We start from the raw sequence: 19,961 nt of genomic DNA on the forward strand, positions 1-19,961 counted from the left end.
CTTTTTTATGATATTCTAATTTTGTGAGATGCACCTGTAGTATTTGTGTTAACACAGCCTAACATTTCCAGTCCACTGAAATCCACAGCAATTAATAGATCCTGATTCATATAGAGTAGCCTTTCTTTTCTCCATTCATGTGTCTTGGTGTTTCTCCCATCTATGTATGAAATGACAGCTCTGATCTTTCAGGGATGCCTGGGATCTCTCACCTCGGGTTTCATGCATGGATCACTGAGGAAGAACCTGTATTGCTCTGTAAGGATGAGTTATCCGAAGTGTCTCCACAAAGTATGGGAGTTTGGGGGAAGGGAAGGGGCTGCAGGAAGAAGCAGCTTTGCACAGTCTGGCCCATTGCTAGACAAGGTGTAGCTGTTGCAGAGCAGAGGAGGAGCCCTGCTGGAGGAGGAGGAGGTGTTCCTTAGCTGGGTGAGAAGGCTGGCTCTATCTACACTGTACACACTGCAGTCACATGAAAGTAAGATCAGATTCTCTCTCTTTCCACCGGCTGAAGCTGTCACCTCACCAGCAGTGACTTCAGGAATTGCAGAGAGAAGATCCCAGGTGCAGAACTCCTGGTTCATCCTTTGCAAGTGACATTGTTGCATCTACAGGAACCTCAGAATTGCTGATTTCTTCTTTATTCCTCGGACCTCTGGATAAGAAGATGAAGATCAGCAACTGATTTACAAGTCCTGCTTTGCATAGCATTTTGCACAAGTGGGGTCATTCCTTGTGTGACATATCTAGTCTAGTTTTCTAGTACTTGACTCTTGATCTGGTTAGTGATTATGTGCCATAAAAAGAGTGCCAAAGCCATGTGCTAAGTGGATTCAGAGATCCACAGGTAATAGGTTTTCTAGGCTCTACAGGTCAGGGAATGGCTGCTAAGTCATATTCTTGGTAAGCCAACTTCGTTTTTAGGTGGAAAGAGGGGCTATGTTTACTGTTGGAGTGCCTTCAACTCAAGCCATGTCTCAGACAGAAGTGGATTTAGCAGGATGTGGTATCTCATTTGGTTCGGTTCTGCCTGAAGATCCTGCTGAACTCTCCACTCTTGCAGCCTTGAGGAGAAGAAGACTTTCAGGCAGGGAGCCTAGAAGGAACTCTTACCAATTTAACAGAAGAAGTTCTGCTCAGTTAGAGCTATTGGGTTATGACCCACCAGGGACTTCTTTCTCCTCATGGTCACCAGAGGAACCATCAACTTTGGAAGAGAAAGTGGACTCTATACCTGAAGTCGTTCCTGCTTCTATCAATCTCCCATCACAAAACACCCTGATAGATATTTTGCCATCTTCAGGAACGTTGGCCAGTATTGCGGACATCAGCTCTGAGTCTGAGGATGAGGCCAACAGAACTCAAAGACCTCCTGTTCCTGCTCCCAAACCAATAGTGACAGAAAACAGAAGAGAACAAGAAGAGATTGATGAGAATGAGACCAAAGCTGTGGCCACCTCACCAGATGGGAGATACTTGAAGTTTAACATTGAGATTGGAAGAGGATCTTTTAAAACGGTGTACAAGGGTCTGGATACAGAAACCACAGTGGAAGTGGCTTGGTGTGAACTTCAGGTAAGACAATAATCCGTCCTCAGGTCAATTTTTAAGATTGCTGATGCTTTAAACAGTGTATCACTCCCCTTCATTTAGGAATCACCCAACGTTTCCAAAACTCTATGTAACATCTCATACTTAAGTTATCAGTACTAATATAAACTTAGCAAATATCATTGTTACCTAGTCCAGTTTCTCTGTTGCCCCTAAGCTGTTCTGTTCTTGACATGTTGCTATATAACACTTTAGATGTAGACCTGCCTGTTACCTGTCATGTTAATTTTGAGTAAATGCCTAGATGAACAAGATCAGGTGTTTCTGCTGAATCCAAACCTTGTATTGCAATAAGACGCCCCTAAAGGAAAAGAGCGTGACTAAATAGGCATGACATTTTTGTTACATTTAACATATATGATCTTACCAAAAGAGGTTCTTCAGCTGAGAGCAGAGGATGCTTCACTTCCACCCTTAATGAATAGGCCAAAGCTGGAGCATTTGCTAGTACATGCAGTAAAAAAGGCTCAAACCCTGTTAGTGAAACACTGATGTGACCGAATAGTTAAAGGGAACTCGTCAACGCACTTTTTAAAATATGGGAGTAGTGGTATGGTTGTGTAGGCACTTATCCCCCATTAAAAATTATACCTTATTTATAGAGCTACAGTGTGCCAGTTATGAGAAATCTATAATAAAAGCCATATGTAAATCAGGCTGGAAGTGCATAGGGGCGTGTCAAAGCTCTATACTGCATCTTGCCAGTGAATTGACACACCTACAGTGCACTTCTCATTAGTGGCCAAATACATCTGTAAAAAAAGGTACAATTGTTATTGGGCGACAGCGCAAATATACAGCCATACCAGTAGTTCCATATGTAACAATGTGCGGTCAGGTTCCCTTTAACATAGCTCTAGCTGTGCATCAGTATTAAGACGATATGGTTTTGTAATAAAACCCTAAATATTGTGTGCCCATGTAGAAATGTGTGTGCGTGTATATGAATCAACAACAATGTGTAACCATGCCATAGTTGTTGATTGAAACAACATTTTAATTATTTTGATCTTTTTACATACAGACACATTACAGGGTTTGTCCATTCTTAAACTACAAGTCTGCAGTCACTCTATGTGAATCCTTACATTGCACACGCTGTGCGTCATGAGGACTCTCCGGTGCCTACATCGGGAAAGGTGGTCATTTGCATACTCCCGGCCACATTCCGACTAGACTGTTTCCAGCCTCACTCGCATTGAAGGAGGCCACGCTCAACTAGTCTGAATGTGGCCAGGAGTATGTATATCACATACTTGTGGTCACATGACTGCCGGCGCCGCCACCGGAGAATCCTCACAGCACGCAGTGTGCGCAATATGAGGATTCACAAGTCTGCAGTCACATAGAGTGAGTGCAAACTTCTAGTTCAAGACTTGTATAATCTTCTAAAGCCATGTAGACACCAGATATAATATTAAATCATGTGCCACTGTGACTTAGCAGTACCTGCTTCCACCATTGATGGCAAACCACTAGAACTTGGCAATAAATTCCAGTCCATTACTAGTGGCTGCATCCAAATCAAACCACCTAGCGGAGTGCCGGTCTTCAGCCCCGAGGACCAGTAGGCACAAACTTGTGTGTCCTTATGACTGAACCTATGTTGCAGGCTATTTTTCCCAAACTGGGGAAGGATCCAGAAAGAGGACAAAAAAGCTTTTATCTATATTCGGGCTTTCGGCTTTGGTCCTTGATGTGGTTTTAAAAAAAAAACTGCACCAAGTGCGAACTAGCACTGACATTATTAATACTGTGCTGGGGATTTTACTGTAAGACAATGTAATGGGTAAGAGTAACATATAGGCTAAATGTGGCAACATATATAAACTATGTAATAAGCACATACAAGTATAATAAAAAATATACACCTAACTATAGCTCATCTGTCTACCGGTCTAGTAAGACTGTCAGCTTTTATTGCATTGGTGATCACAGCCGGGAATAGCTCTCACTGCTGCCAGGATCTTATGAATAATGCAGTTATGAGAATTGTTATCTCTCTTTAGTCTTTATATACAATGAGACCAAGCTCCAGAATGATCTCATTTGTGATGATCCAATTTACAGTATAATGTAAAAAAGGACCGTGTAGACGGGAAAGGAAATGATGGCACTCATTGTCAGGAATCCTCAGGGTCCCTCATCCCAGTGCTGCACATAGAAGTCAATGCTTTATTTCATTTATTATTATAGTTATATATTATATTATTGTACTTCTTCTGATTCGGTCTCACTCTGTAGTGTCATTATTAGCTCTAAATCTCACAGCTCCTTGGGTTGTGCCTTGGGCAGACATCTGACCCTACTTCACATTATCTCCTGCTAATGCATATGGCATGGTGTATGAAGAAACTTTACCAACTCCCCATTCCTGGTTTAGCTACTAAACTGCTGATTTACGTCACAGTTGCATATCATAGGTTGTTTCCCTCTGGATACTTTTTTTTACTTAAATATATGTATTTGGGGCTCAAAATAATTTTTGCAATTTAATTTTGCACAAAAATGTTGCACTGTTTTGTCTATACTGCATCTTATTCAACTCTTATGTTGTTCATGGTCATAAATCAGTTGCGAGGAGCTAAAAAAAGACAGACAAAATGTTAGAAAATCTTCATTTGGATAGTCAGAGTGCGCTCACTGGTAGATTCTTAGTTAACCTATTCTGCCATAGACAGCGTAAAGCTAGAGTCACACCGGTGTATTTTCTCCCATCCGAGAGAATCGGGCAGGTTATGCTAATCACACTCTGATCAGAGTGTGATCCGATTCTCTTGGGTGAGGAGAAGAGCAAACAAATTATCTACACATTCTCCATTCTGTCAGTCAGTGGAAATCGGACTGCACTCAGATGTCATCCGAGCGCAGTCCTATGTTTTCCACTGATTTGCATGTCTGAGTGCGATCCGATAATCGGATCCCATTTGGGACCATGGAAAAAAATCAGATATGTATCTAGTCCAAAAGAATAATAGTGGTCCAAGTGTGATCCTATGTTTTGCTGGATCACACTCGAACCGAAAATACAATGGGCCCTTACACAGAGGCTATAGAGGGCAAATGGTGGAAAAACGGTGATGCCATCCAATTACAGAAATTATTTCTAGCAAAAAAATGCATGCATTTCAGTAAGAAACATAGTTGTCTCCAAAAGGTGGAAACACCCAATATTACATGATGAAAATGTAACAATTCCATTGACTACAAAACCATGCAACTTGGATCACACAGCAGTACAGTATGATGAGGGTCGTGTGCGCCATGTGTTTGTATGTGAATGTCTGCACAGCAGAGACTAAGGGTAAAGCTCCGTGGTCCCAATGAAGACCCCGTCCCAGGGATAACTCGCTTATGATCTATAACTCCTGTTTTGTGCCATGGGGGCTTTTGGAAAGTTATAGACATCCCGGCCTATGCATGAATGATTACAACTTTTTTATATCTGAAAGTTACCCCACAATGGTGCACATTAATTTTTGTAGCATTTAAATTTATTTATTTTTTTAAATACTCTATTAATTTATTTATTATGCTTTCTTATATGGCGCCATCATATTCCATAGCACTTTACATACCTCAGCATCACTGTTCGGATTGGGGCTCACAATCTAAATTCCCTATCAGTATGTCTTTGGAGTGTGGGAGGAAACCGGAGTACCCGGAGGAAACCCACGCAAACACAAAGAGAACATACAAACTCCTTGCAGATGTTGTCCTTTGTGGGATTTGAATTTGGGACCGTAGAGCTGCTGTGCTTCTCCATATAGTGGTAGTCCCTCCTTTCAGGGTGACAAAGACCCCCTCATATTGTTTTTCAAATATTAAAGGATCAATACTATTTATGAACAGTAGGTAGAGTCCAGCCATAGCATCACTAAATGTGTAATTAGGTACAGGCGGCACTCTTTGACTCCACAGAAAATCACTATATTCATAGGCGATCTTTTCCAATAGCTGCTTGCTCAGTACAGTCAACATTTCAAACACACAAAGGCTTCCAGCTCAAATGTAGGGGGTAACTGACTTAAATATTAAAGTGCTAAACACAATAATAGACCTTTATTACTTTGACCAGATAAACTTCAATCAGTAAAAATATTAGATTTCCACAAAGATATAATAAGGTAATGAATCCTGCCGCACTTCTCAGTAGTCCCACATTAAAATCAGCTGTGTGAGTACGGCCGGAGAAACACTCAATTGTACTAGTATTCCGAGGCTGCAGATACAATAATACTGTGTTCATTATTCACTCACCACCCAATTAATGGAGGAGGAGATTTTACATGATAACCTGTCACTTCGTCTTGGATGGTGCAAGTGGCTGTTGGGGGCAGTAAACATAATCATGGGGGGAACTGGACAGCATTGTGTGCACAGTTTTAGGAGCCAGCCACAAAGGTATTGTTGAAGCCCAAAATGCATGGTAATTGGGGCAGCAGATATTTGACATACATTTGTCATATAGTGACAGTTGTTAGTGGTCGTAACCATGGATACGTGAGCTACTGCAATGCCTTGCATGGGGAAATCAGAAGAACTATACTACATTTCTATTTGGAGGTATTTGCTAATATTATTATTATACCGACTACATATTGGGATGGGATCTTGGAAATGGGAATACCGCTTTAATGATATTAATATATAAAATTTTGATTAAGATGTATAAATTGGTAGACTTACCTGAATTTCACTTGAACTTAATCTGTTCTAATATGCTAAATGCTGCGTACAGATGAATCGCCATTCAGTATACCTATCAGTTCATTTCTGCCAACACACCCATATGCTGATGCCAGGTGTTCATCGTTCCTGGATTCAGTGAGTGCCACATTCATCAGTGACATGCGGCAATGTCTGGGCTCAACAGTTAAAAAAAACCATATTAGGGAATATTTACCAAGCTGCACGCCAATATGTCATTACAGTGTAGCCTGTGCCATGCTCCCCGAGACACCATGCATGATATAAGGAATAAACGGTGGCTGCTGATCTAGGTAGCGCCTGGCTTAGGTCTCGACAACTTTTCTGTGCTAAATATGTTAGAAAATTGATATTAAATATTTCCAGTAAGTGTCTTTTCTGATCGACAGAGAGTAATGGTTCCTATTGCCATTTTCTAAAAACAGGTCACCAAGCATGCACGGACTCTATTACATGCTATATATAGTCCTGTCAGTGCTGCCATGTGTAAGATATATACCATGCACGCTCTGGGCACGTGCCATGGTGGCGCAACACCTCTAGACAGCTAAAATCATCATTATTTACTTCTTTTCTACCATAAACGTTTTATAAATTGTTTGAACCATGACATTCTTTGGCTGCTTTCCCACAGTGAGTTTTTGACCCTCTGAATTTTCGAGAAAACACAAGTAACTACTTAATGGGTGCAGAAATGCTACAGAAAATCAGCAACATCAGTAACTCACCAAAAACTCATTGTGGGCACACAGCCTCAAAGGGGTTTTCTAACAACAACTTGTTTTGCCCATATACTTCCACAGGTTGAAAATAACAAGCAAAAGTTTCTTAACTTGCCCCTGCTCCTTTGCTGGCTATCTGCTGCTCCTGGACATTCTTAAGGTGGTGACATAATGACTACAGTGCACGTGACCACTGCTGACAATCATTATAACTCATGCTAACTAGCTCATCATCACGGCTGAGCCCAGTGATTGACTCATTATGCAGGAATGGGCATATCATTAATTCATCCTGTGCATTGCCACAGGAGCCCAATACACACACACCCGCTTCCTCTCCAAATCAGCAAGCGGCTCCTCCCATAGACAGAACTAATTGACTGTAAAGGACCCAAATACTGTTCTTGCACTGTGTCCGCCCCTGTTACGACGTCACCGCTGAAGCTTATAAGCAAAGATTGGGAGTGGCAGCAGAGAGCCAGCTTCGGAGCAGGGATCGGGGATTAAACCAACATTTCTTATTTTTAACATGTGGAAGCCCATGGGGTAAAACAAATGTGTTCTTGGAAAAAAAACCTTTAAATTCTGAAAAAGCTGGAATCTGTAAAATGGTCAATTTAATCTATAACAGACATTAGTCATGAATGTTTTGGTGACTGATGACAAACCAGACCTAAAATGAAGTTGCCAAGTTGGAATGGTTCATCAAACAGTCGGATATACTGTAAGATCTTTCCTCTACGAGGGATCACCGGTATTACTGAACATGTATGGCCGGCTGGAACGGCCAATGTGATCTATAATGTGTATGGCTCTGTCTGTGCCGTGCATCAGATGTTCGATTGTTCACTGATAGTTCAACCACCAACCTGCTGCTATCTAATATGTATGGCCACCTTCAGACTGCCTGGTTGCGACTTGTCTTGTATTTGTAGTTGTGGGAGAAGCATGAAATAGGCCACAAGTTGGCTTGAGCACGAAAAGTTAAACCTTGACAAGCTGTTTTGCTTTGAGGGTGCCATGTGCCTACTCAAGGGAAAAAGCTTAGTTGTCAGGCAGAGCTATAGATGTCACTGACCACTTCTCTTAATCACTGGATATTGCGCCTGTAGACATCTGTTTGATTTCCAGAGCCAGGGCATCAGGTGCTGGTTATGTTCTTCATTTAACAGATAATCTAAGTGATCTCAGCTGCACGTAGAACAAGGCAAAAGAAAATGCAGATGCCTGGAAGAAGAATTTTAAAGTTGTTGATTATGGTTGACATATGACTTCAAATGCCCTTCAGTATGTGGGTTATGTAATGAGGTACAGAAGACAAGATGATGATGCCTGCTCACAGGAGATGGGTATTTAAAGAGGTTGTCTACGTTATGGATGAAAATCAGGAACTTAGATGGTAAATATGTGCTGGGGAAAGCACAATTATCTGCATATCAACCCCCTGCCTGCCATGTGAAGGCCCCACCTGCCTTTTTTTGCATTGTTTAAAGGGAACCTGTCATTAGGTTCATGCTGCCTGAACCCAGACACAGAATGCAGCCAATCTGTGGTGTTTCAGAGAAAACATTCTTTGAAAAGTTGACCAAGGACAATTTATCTTGGTTGACCAGTCCAAGTCCAAGTGAACTTCTCCCCACCCTTAGACCATCAAGTCTCTGCCTATGTAAATAAAATACATAAGGAGATACCTGTCAGTCAACTGGAGCTGGAAGAAGCCTACCGGGGATCTGCATTGGTCTGGTCAGCTGAAATCTGTATCGAAGTGTATGGCGGTGCACACCACTTTTCAGACTAGCCTGATCCATTTCTCCAGCACACCCCCTCATCAAAATTGTTGTGAACTACGATGGTCTTGATGAACCGCGGCATAGTCTTTTCAATGTATGTTTACTATGACATACTTCAGCATTTAGAGTAAAACGTACATGGCTGCCGTCTTGTAACCAGTTTCTGATTGATGATGGCTATAGTTCAGGCAACATGAATCTGATGTCTACGTTTGCTTTTAGTAATGTGCCCAACAATCTCCATGTCCATATGATAAAGATAGTGGTAGACTCGTGATTACACCACGTGGCTGCCCGAATGACTCCCAGTTGTGCTTAGCCTCCGAAGCTGTGGAGCACTTGCACAGATGTAAGCAGAATTGCCTTTATCTTCAGTAAACACTTCATGGTCCTGTAGAGTTTGTTGATCAAATAATACTTAAGTTTAAAAGGATTGAGAGACAAGAATCACAAACTGTAGCATATGATCCTTTTTTGAGCCTCTGACTGGCTTGGCGGAATTAAGGAACCCCTAAGAATCAAGAAGTGTCTCTATTGTCAGAACAAAATGAGTGTCTAAGCCGAGAAGGAAATATAATTGTAATGAAAATGATATATTTAAGCCCCAATTCATCAAAGCAAATTTGCCAGAATTTGGGGGTTAAGATGCAAAATCTTTGTGTAAATCGTAGTTGTGCAAAAATATTGTGACTGTTCAAGCTTAGATGCCAGATTTTCCTCTGCTGAAATGGGTGGGATGGGCCATGACAGGGGCACGGCGAGAGTATGATGTCACAGCTTATCTATTTTCATAACAAGCTCTGCCTTTCCTTACACCATAATTCTTACTCCAGTCACTGACTGGAGTAAGATTTGTGTCAAGGCACGCAGAACTACACTCAACTCGTCACGAGAAAATCGTGACCACTGTGTTTTAATCAATTGTTGTGTTTGGCCTCCTTTATTCATATATGTTAAAATGTGCTTGTTGGACCTTTGGCACAAGGTGCTGTGCTTAGTTTGGGCATTCATTTTGTGCTGACAGACTCCTTTTAATATGTCTTTAAAAGTAACAGTTCTCTCTATCAGTGTTCTTGCTCGTCCCTTTTGAACACCGGATTCCGATAGATTTCATGAGACAGTATTTCTCACATGGACACAATGTAAGTTTGAATAGGAGAAGTCTCAGAAGTGTTCAGATACCTATCAACACCAGACGGACACTTTGTATGGTAAATTCTGAAGAGGAATCATTGTCTAATGTCTAATAGTTAAAAGTGCATTACCGGGAACACATTGGAGTATTTATACGTTTCAAGTGTTATTATTACCGGCCGCGACGTTCTGTAATGATATATGATTCCAACTTATTTCATTCACAGTACAATCGAGGATTACGACTAACATGATGTAAACCCAGATGGCTGTCCATGACCTGAAGGGTAAAGGAAGAGCAAAATGTAGGGAACAGCAGCAATTCCATGGCGTGTTATCTGGAATGGCAACTCTACAGTATATGTACAGCATTGTATTGCACAGGTTTACAGACAGTGGCATAACTGGAAGCTTATAGGGTTCAATGCAAAATCTTCAATGGGGTCCCCAACTAACACAGGTCTTTAGTAGTAATAGGGGCAAAGAGACGTTTGGGGCCCCCTAGTCTCCAGTTGTGACCCCTGCACCTATTACAGCTACGCCCCTGCTTACAGATAGTTGTGACCTAATCCTAAGAAGCAATTCCACCATATTTGTGTGACAAATCAGCTGGGATGACTGATTGCCGCCTTAGTGTATGTGCACGCTGAGTCTTTTTGCTAAATCTTCAAAGCAAATGCTGACCGGAAATGTCACATTTTTTAGGAGTTTTAAGATTTTGGAATTTTTTTTGTTTAGTTTTTGCTTTAAAAACTCAGCAAATAGACTGTGTACATATGGAGTTTGGTGGCCCCCATGCGATGACATGCCGCAGATAGCCAACAAGGTCACAGTAGCCAAAGAAACTTCAAAAAAATGATAAACCTTCGCCAGATATTGTAGTGTATTAGTAAGTAAATGCTATATTCATTTCCAGAGTACCTGGTGTAATACACTGGCGACTGATTTAATGGCATCAGATCATTAATTGTGATCATAGAGCGGCTAAATATGGTTTGGAACTAGGAAGGGGGGAACTGAAATCTGCCACCATTGGAAACTAATTCCTGACACTCGCTAACCCCCTCTCACAAACCCTGGTGTCATGCTGCAGATCCCCCCAGGGTGAACATCTCACTGTCCACATAGCTACACACAAACACAGATATAAATAGACCCCCGCTACATGCTGGCGCTCCGGCTAAGCCTCGGACATGATCTGATTGCTTAAAATCTCTATTGACAACGTTTATCCTACGGCTTGGTGCAGAGAAGGAAGCTTATTTCATTAGGTCTTTATACAGCCGTGTGGCCCCTGTGTTCTGGGGATGGCTAAAACATTATGCGATAAGACCTGATATATACTTTGTAACACAGACCGAAAACCAGTCACTAGTTATGGAAAGCATTTATGCATAGGACAGGACCTCCTTCACCGCGAGGGAATTTATCTTATTCATCTAGAAAATATGTCCACTCTCGTAGTAGCACATTCCGTAAAATATTTAACAATGACCTTACCTTACTGCTGAGCCCTTTCTGTGCATTGATGAGCTACATACATGGTTATAATAAGGCTAGGTTCCCACTATGAGCTTTTGGTGACTTTTTGATGTTGCAGATTTTCAGCGCCGTTTCTGCACCCATTGAGTTAGTTACATTTTTTCAAAACTATGCAGTGTAAAAAACTCATCGCGGGAACTATTGATTCAGATCTGAAGATGAGGCTCATGGATCCAGTGATAGGGAGATTTTCTGACGTGGCTTTCTCATCTGTTTTTCTCTTTTATCTTATTATTAATATTCACATTGAATTAATATTTATTCCTAAGTTTTTATGTTTTGGGGGTTTTTTTTAGCATTTTTCTTGGATTAGGAACTTTTTTTTTTACGTGGAAGTACATTACAGTGGTTGTTCACTACAGTGACATTGTTGATATGTAATCAATGTCAGATTTGTGGGCGTCCAACATTGGTACCCCCCTTCAATTAGCTGTTGTCAGCTCCCTTGGTGGCCAGATGTACACAGTGAATGGAACAGTACAGCGCAGATCCATACACTCTGTATTAACAATTAGATATAGATATATACATTTGTGAATGAGGATAAAGTCACGTGCTTGTAGCTAAACAGTGGGCCTGAAGTTGACGTTACTGTTGGGCCCTTCGCACCCCAGTTCAATTCTGGGCCCACGACTATATTTTTGCTTTAAATAGCATTTCCCATTCACAGCTTTATAATAAAAATCCAGAGGCCAGAGAGTTTTTTCCCGTCAATTCTGTGAATTGGATGCAATCTACAGATTATTGGAAGGTAACTTGTGTTTGTTTCTTCACTTGGCCAGTAGGGTTAGGTTAGGGAAACTCGCTGTACATGTTTCGCGTTACATTGTTACTGGAATGACCCCTTTATCTATTGGAGCAACCATCTAATACCCTGCAGGGAGGTAGAGACTTTCACATTCCCTAGAATTGCTATAACCAGCTTGTCCAGTACCCTGTTGGGCAAACAGCGAGCTGGCGAACTACAGTTTTCTAGATAGTTCTTTTATGTCTACATGAAGTGCAGGGAGTTCGGAATGTCCTGCAGGTTGTTAGATTCTACGACAGATTCCAGGATGATATTATATTACATAATTGCTGTCATTTCCTACTATACTCAAAGATAAAACTGCTCTTTAATAGAGAGTCAGGACTTCTCCATTTCACTTTTACATTGTTATTCTATGTGTCACCAATAGTGGAGCAGATACACTTGTTGCCCTAATTATAGATCATTTCAGCCGCCATTTTTGCTGTATCCTAGGTGTGAGGTCCCTGTGACTTTCTTTCCTGATCCAATGGCTTTTCTGACCTTGTGTAGGTTGGCTGACCTTCCTTCACGTGGCTTATGAAGTGCCTGAGGCGTCTCAGCCAGTGGTATGCCGCTGTTCTATCAGCCTTGTGGAATGTGCCGGGATCCTTAAAGGAACCTCAATTGCTCACGGCTCTTCTTTGTAATAGATACCTAAATTTACTTACCCTGCGATAGCTTGGGATTATTGATAGCTGACAATGATTTACTATTACAAGGTGTTATAAAACTTTTTTTTCGATATTCTTATTTTTTCTTACAAAAATTGTGTCAAAAAAGTATAAAAATATCTATTAATATACATTTATACATATATATATTTAAATACATATACAAGCCAGAGATGGTATGTCACTCTCCATAAGGAGAAATGTTACCCCTTAGACCCCAGTCCAGAGCCTCTCACCTAGCCAAATCAGTTCTCATGCTTCGCACTGACGAGGGCCAACAGCCCGAAACACCGTGTCTGCGAATTGAGATACTGATTTGGCTTTTATCCTAAGTCATATTGCACGACTCGTTAAAGGGTTGATTGTGACTTGTAGGATCGCTACTTCCAACAGGTGGCGCTATAGAGTTAAGTCCTCTTTTTCTCAGAAGAGGCAATTTGCATATTTAAATTCCCAGAGGAGCATTGTACGGCAAATAAGCCTCCTTACCTTGACAAGCCAGCTGGTATGTCACTCTCCACAAGGAGAAACGTTACCCCTTAGACCCCAGTCCAGAGCCTCTCGCCTAGCCAAATCAGTTCTCATGCTTCGCACTGACGAGGGCCAACAGCCCGAAACACTGTGTCTGCGAATTGAGATACTGATTTGGCTTTTATCCTAAGTCATATTGCACGACTCGTTAAAGGGTTGATTGTGACTTGTAGGATCGCTACTTCCAACAGGTGGCGCTGTAGAGTTTAAGTCCTCTTTTTCTCAGAAGAGGCAATTTGCATATTATAAATATACACTAAGAGAGAATATGATGATCCCATCATTGTTATAGTCTACATATCATCCTCCATTAAAGGGAATCGGTCACCAGGCTTTTTCTACCCCATCTAAAGGCACCATAATTTTGGGCACCGGTGCTCAGGAAGGATATAATGGAACTAGAGAGAGTACAAAGGAGGGCAACAAAGTTAATAAAGGGGATGGGAGAACTACAATACCCAGATAGATTAGCGAAATTAGGATTATTTAGTCTAGAAAAAAGACGACTGAGGGGCGATCTAATAACCATGTATAAGTATATAAGGGGACAATACAAATATCTCGCTGAGGATCTGTTTATACCAAGGAAGGTGACGGGCACAAGGGGGCATTCTTTGCGTCTGGAGGAGAGAAGGTTTTTCCACCAACATAGAAGAGGATTCTTTACTGTTAGGGCAGTGAGAATCTGGAATTGCTTGCCTGAGGAGGTGGTGATGGCGAACTCAGTCGAGGGGTTCAAGAGAGGCCTGGATGTCTTCCTGGAGTGTAACAATATTGTATCATACAATTATTAGGTTCTGTAGAAGGACGTAGATCTGGGGATTTATTATGATGGAATATAGGCTGAACTGGATGGACAAATGTCTTTTTTCGGCCTTACTAACTATGTTACTATATTACTATGTTACTATAATATAGGGACAGCTACCCTGATTCCAGTGATGTATCACATACTGAGCTGCTTGATATAATTTGAATTAAATCACAGTTATATCCGCTGCAAATCTAGCAGGTCTCTGAATGCTGAGCTCTGTATAACCCTGCCCACACCACAGCTTTCCTGCCATGCACAGTGTGCACAAAAAGCTGCCAATCAATGGTGAGGGGCGGAGTTATACAGAGCTCATGAATATGGCGGACTACATGGCAGGAGGTTTACTAGTAATGTAATGATAATCCTACTTATAAAGCAGCAAGCAACGCAGTAAGTGACACATCCCTGGAATCAAGGTCTCTGTCTCTATATTATCCTGCTTTCAGATTAGGTGGCAAAAACCTGGTGACAGATTCCCTTTAACTCCATAACCTTTCCTCAAATCCAGCCATTTTTTCTGTCATATGTAGTACTTGTCTCAGAATGACGCCGTATGGCTTTTCCCAAAGGATCACACACCGATCTGTAGTCAGAGCTGGTAATATTCTAGATAGTCATGGATACGAAGCAGTCCACCTTCTCTACATCATAAGTGTATGCTGTCTGACCTTCCTGAAACAGCTAGCTAAACTGCAGGTAAACAATCAAAAATACGGCAATGTGAAATGTCTTTTTAATAGACCGAACAATAATAACATATTATAATGTGAACCCTCCTTAGCTCAGAAACCGATGACACGTGGCTGCAGGTGCTTTGCTTCACTTCTGGATCTATCAGTGGACACAGACTGCTTTCCTATAAGCTGTAGTTCGCACATCATTCAGATTTTTCTCATACGCAAAAAAATGGAGCAATTTTCATCCATGTTTTAGATTCTGTTTCCATTTGTGTTTGGTCACTTTATACCATCAGTGTTTCACCAGTCATTTTCTCACATGCAAATAAAAATTTGCCAAGTTTCCCCTACTCATTTCAATGGTAAAAACGGACGTCAATCAGATTACGCACTAATGCTGTCTGTGATTTTTTGGGGCCGTAAACATTCGGTCCACAAAGGAAAAACAAATATGTGATTAGCCCCATAGACTATAATAGGTAGGTGATCAATGCGGGAAAAACAATGACAGAAGACAAACGTGAAAAACAGATATCTGAATGAGGCCTTACAAGCATAGTCCCATTGTCCAAAATATCAATCCCCAAACTTAGCGCTTGCTTTATCCTGCTGGGAATCTCACTGTGGAACCTACTAAAGGTCTGTCAATGTCATCCAAATGGTGTTTCCAAAAGAGTCCTCTGCTATGCAGTGTGTCATGTGCGTTACATCTTGTACCTTCCCTTCAGTGTGTGATATATGTCGTTGCCATATTTATGAAAACATTTTTACAGTTCCCAAGACAAAATTTTATGTTCACAATCTGTCGTTCTGTCTTATCTGCGGCTCTTTTCAGCCTAAAACCTCATTCAGACATCTGTTTTTCTCATGTACGAGAAAAACGGACCAATTATTTCGATCAGAATTTGATTAGATTGTGATCCGATTTTCATCTGTTTTTTTTTTTTTTCGTGCATAGAAAATAGCTTCTCCACCTTCTCCTAAGTAAAAGTCTGTGAAAGTTGGACCCCTCTCGGATTTTTTCATGGACCCATAGACTTGCATTACTTATTTTGATCCAATCCTTGGCTTGAAATCGGACTTGCCAAAAAGTCGCAAACATGTGAATGGCCCCATAGATTATCACAGGTACAAGTGCTGTCTGTGAAAATCATTGAAAAATTGGACGTCTGAATGAGGCCATAGGGTTACTATGATGGACAAATAGTGTTGGCCATTTAACTTGCTGTGATTGGAATAATTATTTATCACTAAACTACTAACACTGACCTACAAAGCCATCCATAACCTTTCTCCTCTGTATATTTCCAAACTAATCTCTCACGTAATCTCCCAAGACCTCCTTCTCTCCTCAACGCTTATTCGCTCCTCACCCAATCGCCTCCAAGACTTCTCCCGAATATCCCCCATCCTCTGGAATTCTGTGCCCCAACACGTCCGGTTATCCACCACATTTGGATCATTCAAAAGAAACCTGATAACCCACCTTTTCAAAGAAGCTTACAACCTGTAATGACCACACGGCCACCTCAACACCATCGGAGCTACTGCAACCCTCGACCTACTGTCTCTTTCCCTATAATCCTGTAGAATGTAAGCCCGCAAGGGCAACGTCCTCTTCCCTCTGTACCAGTCTGTCATTGTTAGTTTGCTTACTGTAAGTGATATTTGTATTTTGATGTAACCCCTTCTCATGAACAGCACCATGGAATTAATGGTGCTATATAAATAAATAATAATAATGACCAATCCCGCGGATAGGTTATAACTTTCTAAGATGGCAATACTTCTTGAAAATGTGGCTCCACAGTGGTTATACGTAGTGCCAGAGTGTGCTCTCCTCCTGGGCACTGAGGCCATTCTCCTAAGCCTCTGTATCCAGAAGGGAGACCCAGGGCTGTAGGATGTAGTGTGGTTTTGCAGTGGTGGCTCCCATGGTGAAAGCTGGACACTCTGTCTCCTACTGCAAAGTAGTGAGCTGTCCACAGAGCATACCACTAATGTTCCATACTGCTATGTAGTAGCACAATCCTGCACATTGATATCGGATATGCCATGATTGCATGATCAGTGATCAGTCCAGCTGCAATACCAGGGACGGCACATTGAGAAGAGCAGTTCTCCATCTGGTAGAACTCAGATGAGGTTGTTCTTGTCCATCCACTGCGCCTTCAGCTTCAATTTTTGAAAACCTGGGAGATTCCAGAGATTAGATCGCTACTTCTTGAGGACACAATAGGACATTTGACCAAAGTTGCATCTCGACATTTCTTAGAAGTTCTCCAGCCTACCGATTACTTGTGACTCTCATGCAGTGTGGTCCTCACATTGGTTAGGACTGCAGGAGCACTTCCGTACACTAATTATTCTGAACATAGCAAAAACAGGAATTTTTCTTTCACAGCCAGAAAGCAGCATGGGTGCAGTGATAGTCACTTATGAGGGCACTGAGGCATTTCAGTAATTTTCCAAAATGAGAACAGATCTTGAACACGCTGACTGTTTTTTTCTCGTAATATATTCATTGCCATTTTTGGTAAAATATACAGAGGAAACAAAGACTGCAAATATTACTGTCTAAATCAGTCCTGTATCTGTAGGTCTGTGCCGATTCATATTCCAGTTCTCTGATAATCAAGGGCATATTTGAAGCCCATTTATAGTTAGTCACCATGCATAAACCTAATTTGCTGTGTTTTATATTCATTCAGCAATATGCACGAAGACAGAATGAGTTTATAGAGAGAATTCCTCTTTTTAGCAACCTCATGTTTCAGCTAGAGAAGAAAAGTACTTGAAAGAACATTTCTCAATATGGAGCACCCATTATGTTTATGTTACCATGACAGCCTATTGATTCTAATGAGAGCTGTGCAATGCTTCATTTGGCCTGCGGAGGTGCTGCAGGGAAACTGAAAACTTGCAACCTCTGCAGATTACATCAGATCACTGTGGGCCCCTGGAGCGGACAATCTAGGATCAGCTTATGACTCTTCTAACAAAAAGGATTTTCTAAAGTGGATAAAGTCATTAGAATATCTGTGTACAAGTGCAGAATGCCATTTTTATATGTAGCTCTTTCTTCCAATTTACAAAAAAGCATTTTTGTTTTTGGTTTGCTTACACATAATAATGGGGTTGTATTACTGTGTTAACTCTTGCGTGTCAAATCCATCAGCAGAAAAATTACACCCAAGCCTTGGCTGATTTCTCTACCAAAAATACAATAATTATTCATTGTTTGGTGGTAGGAGAGCTAGTTGCAATAAACAGGATTAATTGTCTTCTCTTGTCATGAAGTTTTAATTCAAGCCTTGTAACACTTTGTTTACGTGTATGAAGTGCCGTATTATTTCAGTAACTCCATAAATAATTTCCAAGGACAACCACATAATCTTATAATTTATCCTTGGAATTACTTATTTCTGGAAATGTCCCAATTTTCCTGTAAACGCAAGTACAATGTGTTTTAGGTGAACACTTAAAGGGAATTTATTACCCATATTTATAAATAATGAATCATGCATCTCTTTTCTAATCTGTTTTTGTTTTCTGATTGGATTTTTTTAAATTTTATTTTCTACACATGAATTTGAGGGCTGCCATCTTGCCTGAGCGTCAGTCAGCATCATTCAGAAACAAGATTTAGACCATCTGCATAGACCATAAAAAGAAAAGACTACAGATGCCACATTGACTTATATACGAGAATTTTCTGTGAATTCTCTTTGAAATGTATACAGATCATTGTGCCGAGAGGGGGAGAAGGTGAGCTGTAACATCACCTGCTCTGAATGGTGGATCCTGTGTCACCTATATATTGGTGTTACCTGTCATTGTATTCCTGCCTATGATGATAATGAGATGACTGCTGAAAGTGATCTTTGCAGAAGAGGATGTATCATTCAGCCTATCATGAACTGCAATGGCCAGAGTAGAAACTGCTATATTCTAGAATATTTTTTGTTTAAATCCAGTGACATTGAAAGTGGTAAAAAAATCATAGTAATCAGAAAAAAGAGAGACAAGAATGCTGCGCTGCTGGTTGATATTAATAAGAATATCCAGAGAGTCTAGAGGATTGTAGAATATTTGCATTTTTGTTCTCTACGGGTATCAAAGTCTATAAAACGTCTTCATCAGGACATGACAGAATTTTTTGTGGTTGCCCTGATGTAGAAGTTTTAGAGATTTTGAAACACGTAGAGAATAAAACTGCAATTACTCTACAATGCTCTGGACTCCCTGGATATCTTTATTAATTTCGACCGACAGTGGAGTATACCAGCATCTCCTTTAGGCCGGGGTCACACTAGACCGTAATACGGACGAGTGCTATACGATAAAAAATCGCATAGCACTCGGCCCAATGTTAATCTATGGTGCAGCTCCCATCATCCGATATTTTCTCCACCGTATTTCGGATCCGAGGGAACTCGCAGCATGCTGCGATTGTCAGCGTATCTCGGCCGAGACTCGCCAATGCAAGTCTATGGGTGCGAGAAAAACTCGGATTAAACACGGACCATGCGTGTGCATTGCGAGAAATACGCAGCGCTGCTCTATAGAAAAGCCGGTAATTCAATTGCCGGCTTTGCATTCCTCCTTCACAAACCCGACAGGATATGAGACATGGTTTACATACAGTAAACCATCTCATATCCCCCTTTTTTTTGCATATTCCACATTACTAATGTTAGTAGTGTGTATGTGCAAAATTTCAGCGCTGTAGCTGCTAAAATAAAGGGTTAAATGGCAGAAAAAATTGGCGTGGGCTCCCGCGCAATTTTCTCCGCCAGAGTGGTAAAGCCAGTGACTGACGGCAGATATTAATAGCCAGGAGAGGGTCCATGGTTATTGGCCCCCCCTAGCTACAAACATCTGCCCCCAGCCACCCCAGAAAAGGCACATCTGGAAGATGCGCCTATTCTGGCACTTGGCCACTCTCTTCCCACTCCCGTGTAGCGGT

At 41.2% G+C, this 19,961-nt stretch overlaps 1 protein-coding gene across 1 annotated transcript in view; it reads left to right on the plus strand.

Moving 5' to 3' along the window:
* The first annotated feature begins 466 nt into the window (after window positions 1–466).
* WNK4 (WNK lysine deficient protein kinase 4) overlaps window positions 467–19,961 on the plus strand; it is a 177,570-nt gene continuing 158,075 nt past the window's right edge. Inside the window, exon 1 of the mRNA XM_077252009.1 lies at window positions 467–1,575. Coding sequence (XP_077108124.1) covers window positions 940–1,575 — 636 coding nt within the window. The 5' untranslated portion in view covers window positions 467–939. The remainder of the gene's footprint in view (window positions 1,576–19,961) is intronic.

The sequence above is a fragment of the Ranitomeya variabilis genome, chromosome 4, assembly GCF_051348905.1.
Source record: "Ranitomeya variabilis isolate aRanVar5 chromosome 4, aRanVar5.hap1, whole genome shotgun sequence".
NCBI lineage: Eukaryota > Metazoa > Chordata > Amphibia > Anura > Dendrobatidae > Ranitomeya > Ranitomeya variabilis.